The sequence below is a fragment of the Grus americana genome, chromosome Z (assembly GCF_028858705.1).
Source record: "Grus americana isolate bGruAme1 chromosome Z, bGruAme1.mat, whole genome shotgun sequence".
Classification (NCBI taxonomy): Eukaryota; Metazoa; Chordata; class Aves; order Gruiformes; family Gruidae; genus Grus; species Grus americana.
Window position 1 is genome coordinate 28,752,680 of NC_072891.1, and position 12,203 is coordinate 28,764,882.

Consider the following 12,203-nt stretch of genomic DNA (forward strand, 5'->3'; position numbering starts at 1 on the left):
CAGATGTCAACATCATTACTAGAGTGTTGAAATGCAAATGTGACAGCAAGGGAGGAGAACAAAAAAATCCCACCCTTCTTTTCTCAGATTAAATCCTTTGTATACTTCTTTGCTTGAAGAAACTTTTTAAAATTTAGGAGCTTTGGTGTTGGAGAGGCACTGGCCATTTTGTAGATGTGTAGTGTGAGAGATCTGCACCATCCTTCGCACGTGAATGCCCTTCAGCTTTGAAATTCAGTACCATGCCTACCGACAGAAAAAGCCTATTTCTATTCACTTCACAAGGATATGTAGCCATTTTAGGAGGGCAGTTCACCAGTGGGAGGTAACTTTTTGGGGCTACTGAGAAAATACAAGTGACATAGATATATGTTTTGCAATGTGTACTGTCAATGGAGATGATCAGATGACTGCAGAAGAAAAATATATTGCTGTTCTGGTTCTGCAAGGATGCCAAATACATTTATCCCTGGTATTTTAAAATGGTAACACCATACAAAAATATTCTAAAAGTTATTTAAGAGTTAGTGACAAGGAAGAAAGGAAAAGTTGTATTTTAAGACTAATGTTTCTGATTGTATCATTTGAATGAGGGACACAATTGTAATTATTAAAAATAGGTGTTCTTTTGGTAGATGAAGTGGCCTCCTATATCAACTAAGGAGTTTTTCTATTTTGCACTTTCCAATACCGGTTATAAAGTGCAATATCTGTGTAATCCTTCTCACCTTCCATCATTAAAGGATCCATTGAAGAAAAGGTCCCTAATCCTTGTAATGTCTCTTCAGAACGTGACTTGGACCTCCAGGTGCTAGTCTCAGAGTCTTGTTCAGAAAATGGCGCAGATCTTCTACAGCAGAAAAACAAAATCCCACATTTATTTAATGGTTTCAATTTTCCCAGAAATCTGAATGATGTATTTGGCATAGTCCCCCAGCAGCTGCCCTCTACCTTTCAAAACTGGCACTGGGGACACTTTTGGACAAGAAGTGGGACTGTTGCAAGACTTCCCTCCTTCCAGCAGAGCGTCCGATAGGCACAGAGGAAGAAGGATGCACTGAGGAGAGCACTGCCTGTGAAATGTCTCCAGGCAGGGAATCTGTGAGGCAAATCACAACACAACATTTTGACAAACAATGTAGAGTATGTCATCAACAGCACAGTTATACTGTGAAATGCTGTGTGGTGTTCATATAGACCTATACTGGGTATCAAGAATGCCTGTTTGCTGTGGTACAAGACTGTGATGCTCTCCCACAGAATAAAGATAAGCCTGTAGGCAAAGTGGAATAGCTCACGCATGGATATTATTGATAACGTAACAATCTCAAATTCTGCACAACTCTAGCATTGCAATCTGAACACAGGAAACCCAAATATTTGTGCACAGGGTAAATGACATACTCAAAAACACAAGACAAAACTGACAATTTTTTATTTTCTTTCTCACTGAAAATAAAACGTAGTACAACTCCCACTCATTTGAGTAAAGGAGAAGTTATTTCAACAGCAATTTCTTCAAAAAATCCTACTTGTATTAGAGACACACATACACTTTCTTCAGATATTAAAATGAGAAATGATGTAGTAATCTTCGTGTTGTCAGTCCCGTGATTTTTAACCAAGGCTTAACTTAGAAGTGCTAGGTTTACACCTCCTAACTTACTTGTTACACCAGCTTGGGGTTTGTTTTTATTATGGTATCTCTCCTGGGATTTCTGAAAAAAGAAGAATTTTTGGAAATTGCAATGAAATTATACCTGATAACACACTGAATAGTCAAGTCAGTAACTCACCACCGTATATCACCACACAAAAGGATTTCAAGAAAATGGTCCTAAACAATGGTCCTGATTTCTACCAACCACGAATAAATCCAAGTTTATTAGTTATTGGTAGATAACAATATTCAGAGTAGAATGATATTAATTGTACTACAATACAAAACCAAATCTGTTTATTCAAAACTGACTAACTGAGTTACAGCATTCTACTTTCTCTATTTCAATATTGCCTGTGAAGGCTGAAAGAAAAGGAGTTCACATTCAGGGCTTTATGTTCAAATAAGCTTGAAGCACTTGTGCCAGGGCACTACCTGAGGAAGCCTGGGTATCAGAGGGAGAATCAATCCCCTTTCCAAAGTGGACTTCTGCAAAACCTGTAGCGAAAGCCTGCCGTGCTTAGTCATGTATTTCACTTGAGGTGGGTCAGTGAACATTTTCTGCACCTCATTCTTCTTGAGAGAAGTCAGGGGTGGTAGGGGCTCTTGTCTCCTTTTGACAAATAGCCCAACAGTCCCAGCAATTAAAACTACCAGTTCAGGGGTCCTAATGCCCTAAAGTTGCTCAGAAATTTGTGCAACGCTATGATGCAATAGCTATAACCAAAATAAATTAAAATACCTGATTCATGTCAAGTTTAAGACTTGTTTACCCTGAAGAGTCTGTACAGAAACATGTTCACCCTGCAAGCTACCATGATGCAAAACCCAGCTATGTAAGAAAAACACACTCCACTAATTTGAAAAAAAGACATGTAATGCTGTGGCACACTTCTCTGCAAGTCCCACTTTGTTCCGTGAGGGCAGAAGCCTTACGCATCTATTTTTGAAAGCAACTTGGTCATGATAACATCACCATGCCTGTGTTCCTATTTAAAAGGAGACAGTATCCATCAGCTCTCGTGCTGATTTTGCCATGTCTGCATTGGCAGCTGTACACTGGGAGTGACTGTCTAGGCAGGCTGTGGAGTCTCCTTCTCCAGAGATTTTCCAGAACAGGTCAGACAAACATCTGCCCAAATTGTTACCACCAGTAAGTCAGCCTGCCTGAGGGTACCGAGATGGACTAGGTTGCCTCTCAAAGTCCCTTCCATCTCTGCTTTCCATTATTTCAAACATATGGGATAGCACTTCATACACAAGGGGTATCTGTGGTTTTGAGAAGCCTTTCTTTTTAATCCTTTCTGTATACCTCCAGCCACACCATTTTACAATCTGACCTTGCAACTCTTCAAAAATACAAATATCTCTTTACACTCATTTTTGACCCTCTTCTAAAAACTGTTGTTCAAGTGCAGTGCTCACATTGGACATTTTGACACCCTTGCAGCCCTTTGCATACAGACTGGGTCTGGGTGGGCTGTGTGTATTTTTTTTTTCCTTCGTGACGTTCTTAGACCCCTTGGAAAGCAGGTATGTTCTAGTAAGAATGCTGCAGTATAGGAAGTTACCTTGGTGCACACAGGAGCAGACTCCTTGCAGCTCTTATGCACAATCACATTGCAATCTGAAAGAGAAGGCACATCTCAAAGCCTGGCCACCCAACAGGGTCCCCAGCCCACAGAAAATGTTACTCTGAGGCTTCACTTTTTTCTCTCCTCCAAGTCCACTTACTAAAGTGGCCCGTAAGGTGCTTTGACGTTACAGCCCATGGCTAGGAAAGACTCTAGCTTAATATGCAGGGTGGTCCCTTCTGAAGCTGTCACCTGCTGTCCTTCCTCCCACTGCCTTGCCAACCTCAGCTTGTTACACAGAACGGGTACATCCAAATTTAAGCAAGGTTTCTTCTTGAAACAAAACACTGAACCAGGATCCCAAAGCAGGTCTCTGAACACTGTAAGGTCACACACGAAAGCCAGCGACTACTTACGGGAGCACTGCAGTGACTCCTTTCCTAGGAGGGCCTTTTCACAGGCCATGCATGGGATAACTCCTGAGAAGGTTCCATTTGTAAAATTGTGCTTGTTCAGTTTCTCTTTATCTTTGGTATCTTTATTTTTTGTCTTCATCCCCAACAGCAGAAAAAAAGAAAAAAAAAAAAGGGACATAAGAAAAGAAGATAAACTGATTCAATCTTAAAAACACTAAAACATTCCCTTTTTAGAGCAAATTATTCTAAAACATTTATTTCGTGGAACACTTTTAACAGTATACTATATTATTACATACAACATTGTTGAAGTCCTAAAATGATGCAGGCATTGCTTTCACTGGCAGCTAAGCCAGTAAGCATTATCAAGGAAGACTGGTAGAAATACATTTATAAACCTGGAAAAAAGAAAGGGCCAGAAAATAAAATTTTAGAATGGTCATTGACTCGCACACACAAACAAATATCAATACCCACATCTCCCTGAGGCATACATGCAAACTTGCACCTCTGCAGTTGAAGCTGCAGTTATGTAAATTTAGATGATTTGTCTTTAGATCTTAAAAGACATTAGATATAACCTGGTTTTAATGAATGTTAATGAATTTAATAAATTCTGCCTATTTTTACTGTACTCCTGTTGGTGTGAGTATACATTTTGCCAAGCAGCCCTCATAGTCATTCTTTAGGAGACAGGCTTATGTATGGCTGCTGGACTGCATGTACATGTTCGCAGCCAGTTCTGTCACTTGTGAAGATACTGTCTCAGCCAGCCATCCTCACATCCACATGCGTTCTTATATCCTGGGGCATGGGAGGGCATACTAGAAAGTCTACAAAACTGCCAGAAGGCCAGCCAGAAAGATCCTGTAGGCCAAATCCATCTCTCAAGCTGCTAATTGATGCCATTAATCTAAATTTCAGATGTCTCAAAATCAAACCACAAATGTTCTAATCTACCTTTCATAGTATGTATGTTTGACTGTGCAGGCCTCAAATCTGCAACTTCTTAACGCTAAGCAGTACTTACTCATGCAAGAAGTCCCATTAACTTCAAATAAGGCAAATTCAGTGGATTACATGCCAATGTAGAAGTTACAGACTCATGCACTTATTGAAAGTAATTGCAAAGAATAGGCCCATACCCCTTAATTTTATGTAAGCAAAAAAAATATTTCTTAAGGGCAATTCACACATTTAAACCTGAGCTAAATCATTGAATGAGATTATTAATAACATTTAAAAAATGGCAAGGTAAATACTTGATATTGTTCAGCAAAGGCTATTGTTTAAAAGGAAAGCTGGTTTTTAATATGAACGCCATTTCAGGGTACCCTGCACATGTTTTAAAGTTAAAAAATAAAGATAAAAGTTTCTTCCTATTACTTATATGGTTTTGTAATAAACATCAACTTATCTTTACATAAAAATTTAGATTCTCATCTATAATTAATTACAGGGACATAATTATACATAATAATATAGACATGAATCCCAAATTACCTTGCACTTATTCCGTGTGCTGGTCATTCTGTTCATCAGAAAGCTGAAAGTCCGACTCACTTTACATTTTTCAGACTCATTTTTTGAGGGTGCAATATATTTATTCCATTCCTCCTCCTGAATCCTAAAACAGAGACCAGTCAAAAAAATCTCATTCCAGCGGGAACAGTCCCTTAAACCAGAGCAGAATCTGGATGGTGCTTGTTTCACCTAACACTTAACAGTTAGATCATTTATTGTGGAGTTTAGCTGCCATTATTAAAAAGGCTGCAACGACTCTTTATAAAAAGGAGGAACACTAGCCCATGGAGTGCTGTGAACGTGCAATGCGTTACAAGCTTGCCTAGATCATGGTTGGTATCAAAAGCGCCCTTGCTTTTATTACAATGTTTTGGACATTCCTACAGTGGATAGGAGCTCCTGTAGTGAACAGGAGCGCATCCCTACCATGCACATCCCACAGTGGTGCACAGCAAAGCTCCGCTGCAGGACGTGCAAGGTAGGGGCAGCACAGAGAAAGCCAGGCTGAGATCAACACAGGGTTTAAGCGTGGGCTTACAGATCCCCTGGGCAGGGAGTGCTCCCCTAAACCGCTGCTGAAAACCCCGCTAAGAGGGGTGCGGAGGCCTCTTCCCCGCTCTGCTCCCTAGATGGCATTCTTGCACAGATCTGCTCCCGTCGCCTCAAAACGCGGGTGCGCCAAGTACCCATACCTTTTCTCTCGGGACTGCTCTGGCAGACTGTACGCTCGCTCTGCAAGATAGAAACAGTTATCGGGCACTCAGATTGCAAGCTCATCAGGTTTATTTGAAATGCACGACCTCCACCAGGCCATAAGCTTGTCATTAAGGCACTTGCGATGTCATTTGAAAATTAGGAAAGCAAAAACATATATACATTAGAAGCAGCTTTTCCTAGGGTAAGACCACTGCCTACTAAGCTTTGTTTAGTTGACAGAATCTGCCAGAACTGAGATGGATATCAATGAATGCCAGTCTCTGCAAACAGTCTGTTTTTAACAATAACAAAAAATGGGTTTTTTGTTTTTCTTAACAACCCAGACTTGAGTGATTCACACTTCATTTTGCTTTTTACATAATTTGTTGAAAAAGATCTTAATGACATTCTTCTAACATTTGCAATTACCTGTCTTATGCAGCTTTATCTATAATATTAAAAAAAATCTGAATCCCAATACAGAGGGATATTACTAGTCTATGTACTGTACATGATGTGTAATTTGTTACAAGTTTACATCCTAGAAATAACAGAGAGGACTCAAGGAGATACTTTTCAACAAACCATCTAGAAAACAAAATAAAATTTAAATAATTCAGTTGGGTTGTTTTGGAATGAAAAAAAAAAACCCAACAGTAGAGATCACACTACAATTTTCAAATTAGAAGCCATTCTGTTTTGCAGACATTTTTTGCAAAGCTACCACAGGTATGGTTCAGAAAGATACTTAAACACCTGCCTCAGTCACAGCATCAGACTGTGCCTTCTTTAAAGTTAGATACGAACTTAAACACCCTTCGCTGAATCAGCATGTCTTCAGACAAACATAGACTTCAGGTTAGTGAGAGCTAGAATATTTACCAAAGAAGCAGCGAGACTCAAAGGGCATTTCAGTTAGTTGCCAGGCACGACCTGTGCCACAGGATGCTTTCGGAAGAAACGAAGGCCATGTACCCACGGGAGATGAAGACAGCCTCATGCAAAACAGCGCTGTGGGGTTGGCATTGAGGTACTTACTACAAGGGTGGAGCAGAGACACTGACTTAGAGAGTGAAAGAGCCTGAAGGAGGGATCGACCACTGTTCATGAGCACACCATCTACAGAGCAGGGACAAATCCTTTACTGTTACAGACTGGCAATACCTTCTCAAATAAAAGCAGGTAGTTGTTTTAAACCTGAGCATATGGAAAAGCTTCTGTCAGAAATGGATGGTGACTTCCCACTTTTTTCTCATACTTTGTGCAAGAAAGACTGTCTTGTTGCCACCCTGCATTCATCTGCTTTGGCTTACATTTCATTGCAATATAAAAGGTCAGCTGCGCCTCCCTCCTGCATAGCTAAGCCCTGAGTGAGATGTCCAAAGCGCTGGCAGCTGAGCAGAGGGGAAGGCGCAGGTTTTCAGTGTGCAGACACCTGCACAGACCCAGAAACAATCCCACTACGGCCTGCAGAGATCAGGATGAACTATTTGACGCAATTTCTTGGACCAAGCTCTTGGGTCCCGTACCCAGACACAACTGCTCAAAGCAAGTGCAGCTGTGCCTGCCTCACACAGTAATCACCACTGCCAGCTGCCAAACACTCTGTTCAATGCTCCCATCCTTGGAAAATACTGGTAAGGAAGGAATGAGGAGGAGGCGCTGGTAAGCAAGGAAGTGCCAGCAGGAACCTCAGCAGACCACCACCCTCCCTCCTAGCAGCACACTGCATCTGTGGTGTGGGCTGCAGAATAGCCTATTTCCAAAACTTGGACAGAAAAGTGTTTCCACCTTCTCCACCAGACAGGTAAAACCCCAGCACTGACTGTCCCAGGAGGAAGGGGAGAGAGAATGAACAGGACAGAGGCTCGAGCTCAGGTCAGGTCAGAGGAGGTAATGGTGTATGGATGATGCTTAACAGGCTGTGACACCAACAGTCCCTTAGCTGTGAGGTCAAAGGAATTTTGTTTTAACTTTAAGCACATGCCACAGGGTTTTGCTGATCTGCCATCCTCTATTTCTGTGACATACTTCCCTCTTTTTCTTCTGCCTTGTTTTGCCAAAGACTTCTCACCTAATCTGTTGAATAAAAATGGTTACAAATACATTAAATGATAGGGAAATATACAACACTGCTGCATGCTGCAGGCTGCAATACATACTCCTCCTTACAAGGGGACATGAAATCTTAACAGTGAATTTGAGCAACTGTAAACAAGTTATTTGCTGCACTGCTTAACACTGTTTCTTAAGAGAAAAGATGTCTGCAGTGACTGTATGTCTGGCCATCAGCTTTTTCCATTTCGCCTTCCCAAGAGCTTTTGAATTTGTTAACTGGTTTCAAAGTCAACGATAACATTTCCACAACTTTTGTGTGTCTTCACGTTCAGTGTCATAGAATCACAGAACAGTTTGGGTTGGAAGGGACCTTCAAAGATCACCTAGTCCAACACCCCTACCGTGGGCAGGGACATCTTTCACTAGATCACGTTGCTCAAAACCCCATCCAACCTGAGCTTGAACACTTCCAGTGATGGGGCATCCAGAACTTCTGGTTCACTGTATCCCACATGTCCTGCCTCTTGCTCGGGACTAGGGGAAAGCTAAAGGTACACTGGAGGGACAGCCAAGCTGGAAGTATGGCAATGGACAGGTTTATAAGGACAGACGCCACGTCTCTTGAAATGCAAGTGTTTTTTAAGTGATGTGATCTATATGAAAAGCACAGTAGATAACCCATATCCTTCATTGCGAAAAGTGTGGGTTGTCTTCTAAATATGAAACTATGTGTCTAGAAATAAAGCATGTTAGAAACAATTTGTAAAAAATTACAAGCTTCTTGCAGAAACATCTCTGACTCCACTTGATGGAGAGGGTGGGTTTTGCTCCACAGCCTGTGGGGATGACAATAGCCCATCCATGCTTCAGAGATTCCCTGGGATCTACAGGATGCTGTGGCCATCTGCCCTCTCTGACACCTCTTCTGTGTCTTCCTGAGCTTCCTCGCGGTCTCTGCCAGGTACTCAGCAGGAGGCTGGGGTAAGGACCTTTCGAAAAGATTACTGCCCTTGCCTGCGTTACTGTTTCTGACTAACGCTCTCCCAGTTTTCGTGCCCTCCCAAGGATCATACGCTGTATCAGGGGAGGGCATTACAGGGCAGTAGATGGGAGAAGAGCGAGGAGTGATGGTAGGGGTACCCAAAGGCACCTGAACCCTGCTTCACGCATGCTGGCAAGGTCTGTGTATTGGACAGGCCTAAATAAAGCTGTCAGCACAGGGCCTGAAGCAGGCAGGCATGGGATGGGGCTGTGCAGGTGCAAAGCCGGAGCACTGACCTTCATTCAAATCCCCAACTGTGAAGTCTTGAGGAATGTGAGGTCTTCCTAATAAACCTTTGGGCGAGGAGCAGGAATAGGAGCGTGACCGAATTCCAGACACTGTGCATTCCTACAAGAAATTGCAGCAAGTTAAAACTAATTTCATTTGAAATCAGCAACAGAAGCAAAATACATCAGTGACAGAATTTCTGAAAGAAAGATGGCTGACCACATGCATACATTTTCTTGGCTTCATTAAAGCTTTAAGTTGAAGTACAATTTTTGATGACTTCATTTGACCTCTTAGGAAGTCTGTCATACTTCCATCATGATAAATTTTTGTAAATTACAGCAAATAATTTGTGGGTGCAAGTCAGATTAAGAGACTAAGAAAAAGCTTACATTCTTTTCCAGCCTGGTGGCAAGCACCATCCAAACAGTGTTGCTGCCCATTGTATCTGATGACCAAGCCATCTTCTTTTACCAAGGGAGCCATTAATCATAGTACTTTAATGCCTCAAGAATATTTCATGTAGACTAACACACTGCCCCAGTAATTATTGATGTCAGAGTTTCCAAAGAAAGGAGTTAGCCTTCTCTTTTCTCTCTGTGGTTTGTTTTTTTTTTTATTGTGCATGAAAAGATTTTCCAATCCCCAAATATGTCAATGATAAGACTTGAAAGAAAACTCCCTGATTTTTGATACATCATTTACATTTCAACAGAGCCTACTCCTAGACTCCTTATCTTATTGTTTTTAAAAGCAGCCCTACCAGAATTCAGTGTTTGTGCTGGACTCTTTTTCTACCTTCATGCAGTCATTTGCTGAAGGTCAGATAAAGCTCTGCAACAGCAAGAAGTCTGTCTAACAAAAACAAAGAATTCCTACAAACAGAAAATACCTCTATGTATGCATCTGAAAATCTCAGAAACGGCACCCTGGTCTAACGAAAATTAACATACTGGGATACTTTAGAAAACCCTAAGGAAGAGGAGAGATTTGCACTGTCCAATGCACAGAACTGAACTGAATTTCACTGAGTCTAGCAATTGTTTTAAAACAGGCAGCAGGCTGGTTTTATACTTTACAAAGCCGTTGCTCTTTCATGTAACTACAGCTGGTTAAACATTTCCTCACTAAATATATTTTGCTTAGAAAATGCTGATTCACTGAACCTGAGATATTTCCTTTGAAACGCTTCTGATAAATGATGCTGAAGCAAATCTCTGATGGACCCTTCCCATGGCTGCTGCGAAATCCAGCCACAACCGGGGAGCTCCAGCTCCACAACCCTCTGTGGGCTGCTCTCCAGAGGGACTAGCACTGCCAACTGGGAACTCATTTTTCCCTTTCAGATTCAGATGTTTCTCACGTTTTCAGTGAATTACTTAAAAGGAAAACAATGCAAACCAAGATAGTATCAAATACCTCGGGCTGCAGACTGGTAGATAAGTCTAATCCATCTCTGCTACAAGCCATGGCCTCTGAAGAGCCGAGGGGAGGGTAGTGAACGTGGGATCTGTCTGAAACACCTCCACTTCCGCCATCTACTTCAAGGTCATCAAGACTTGAACTGAAGCAGACAACAAAGTCTTTAATTCTCATGAGTTCTAGTAACAATCCATCTCAACCTTAATGCAACAAGCAAAGATACTGCTGTATACTATGATCAATGACAACCCAAACCACCATGATTATGTCAGGTAAGTGACGCTCTGAGTCCCTTCTCAGGTTTGCAGTCACCTGGTCAAGGTACTCAGTCACTCTGTACAGGACTCATCTGACCCAACCTTGTGGATCTGCAGTACAGATGTGTGCATCGCCCACGATCGTAGACTCCCACCACAGTCAGCCACCTCTGGAGGATGATTTTCAGACCCATGTTCAGTATCTCCCTTAAAATGAGATGTTTTGTTCCACACATGTACTTGCCTCTCTATATACATGTTAAGGAGAACTGAGACAACTAGCTCAGATTTCAGCATTAAGATATACGGGTATATATGGATATTATGTCCGTGTATTTGAAAGATATGATGTGGCTATTCACAGTCATCTTTTTTTCTACATCTGTGACTTGATGGAGGATGGAAGGGAAAACTAACAAGAGAGATGAAAGAGGGTCCGAGACAGTTTATGAGATTGATTTCAAAAGATATAAACCTAAAAACATACAGGACAATAAACAGACTGAAAAATCTTTGGCTAAACAATACTTCACACACCTAGAGACCATGTGATTGGCGAGGGGTTTTGAGCAGGAGAGTGCAGTAAGGTTTCTCAGCAGTACCAGGGTTACCCAGGGTGGGTCCCATTAGCTGCAAGAGCAAGTTCATGGTCTCTTCATCAGAGTGACTGGAAGGAACGGTTGACTGCTTGCAATAACATTCCAGCCTTACAACATAAAACTTTAAATTATGTGTGGTATTTCTAAATAGCCCGAGTTCCTACCAGGAATAATAGCACAACAATTCCTTCACACACCACTACAACTCACTTTGTCAAAGGGCAAATCTATCGATACTGTCCAAAACTACTTCTTCATTACCTTCTGGAGACCATCTTTTGCAATGTTTCCTAGTAATTGCCCATGTGACATCTCAGAAACAAGTTATTTAACTGCATTATTAGTTACTGTCACATTTTAAAATTGGAAAAGCAATACATGTCTATGTCAATAGACAAGCATGCATGTCTTACTGGGGGGTAACTTGCCTGGGGAATTTTTCTGGCATAAAAAGCTGGTTTAAAGATCTGCTAAGTAACTTGCCACATCACCTCAGATACTTCAAGGAAGGTGCTGCTAGAATTACATACTGATAGTCTTATTTTATGTGTAATATTTGGATCACTTACAGTTGATATATTAAGGTCAATTATATCTCCGAAAAATCATATAAGCTCTTAAAGCTCATATATAAGTACCTGATCTAGGTCTTAAAAAAGGTGGGAATATCTAAAAATGTATAGGAGGAAAATGTTTATAACAGAGAGGCAGAAGAAGATTACTTACA

The 12,203-nt window shown here is 41.3% G+C and overlaps 1 protein-coding gene across 3 annotated transcripts in view; it reads right to left on the minus strand.

The window, feature by feature from the left end:
* ARHGEF28 (Rho guanine nucleotide exchange factor 28) overlaps positions 1-12,203 on the minus strand; it is a 129,982-nt gene that overhangs the window by 38,560 nt on the left and 79,219 nt on the right. For 2 of the 3 annotated variants that reach the window (XM_054810175.1, XM_054810177.1), the window contains 10 exons: positions 10,618-10,762; positions 9,207-9,318; positions 6,753-6,989; positions 5,867-5,906; positions 5,154-5,277; positions 3,651-3,783; positions 3,232-3,287; positions 1,667-1,718; positions 952-1,099; positions 729-850 (listed from right to left, as the gene is read on the minus strand). In XM_054810175.1, the coding sequence (XP_054666150.1) occupies positions 729-850; positions 952-1,099; positions 1,667-1,718; positions 3,232-3,287; positions 3,651-3,783; positions 5,154-5,277; positions 5,867-5,906; positions 6,753-6,989; positions 9,207-9,318; positions 10,618-10,762 (1,169 nt within the window). The remainder of the gene's footprint in view (positions 1-728; positions 851-951; positions 1,100-1,666; positions 1,719-3,231; positions 3,288-3,650; positions 3,784-5,153; positions 5,278-5,866; positions 5,907-6,752; positions 6,990-9,206; positions 9,319-10,617; positions 10,763-12,203) is intronic. The other variant, XM_054810176.1, reaches the window with a different exon arrangement.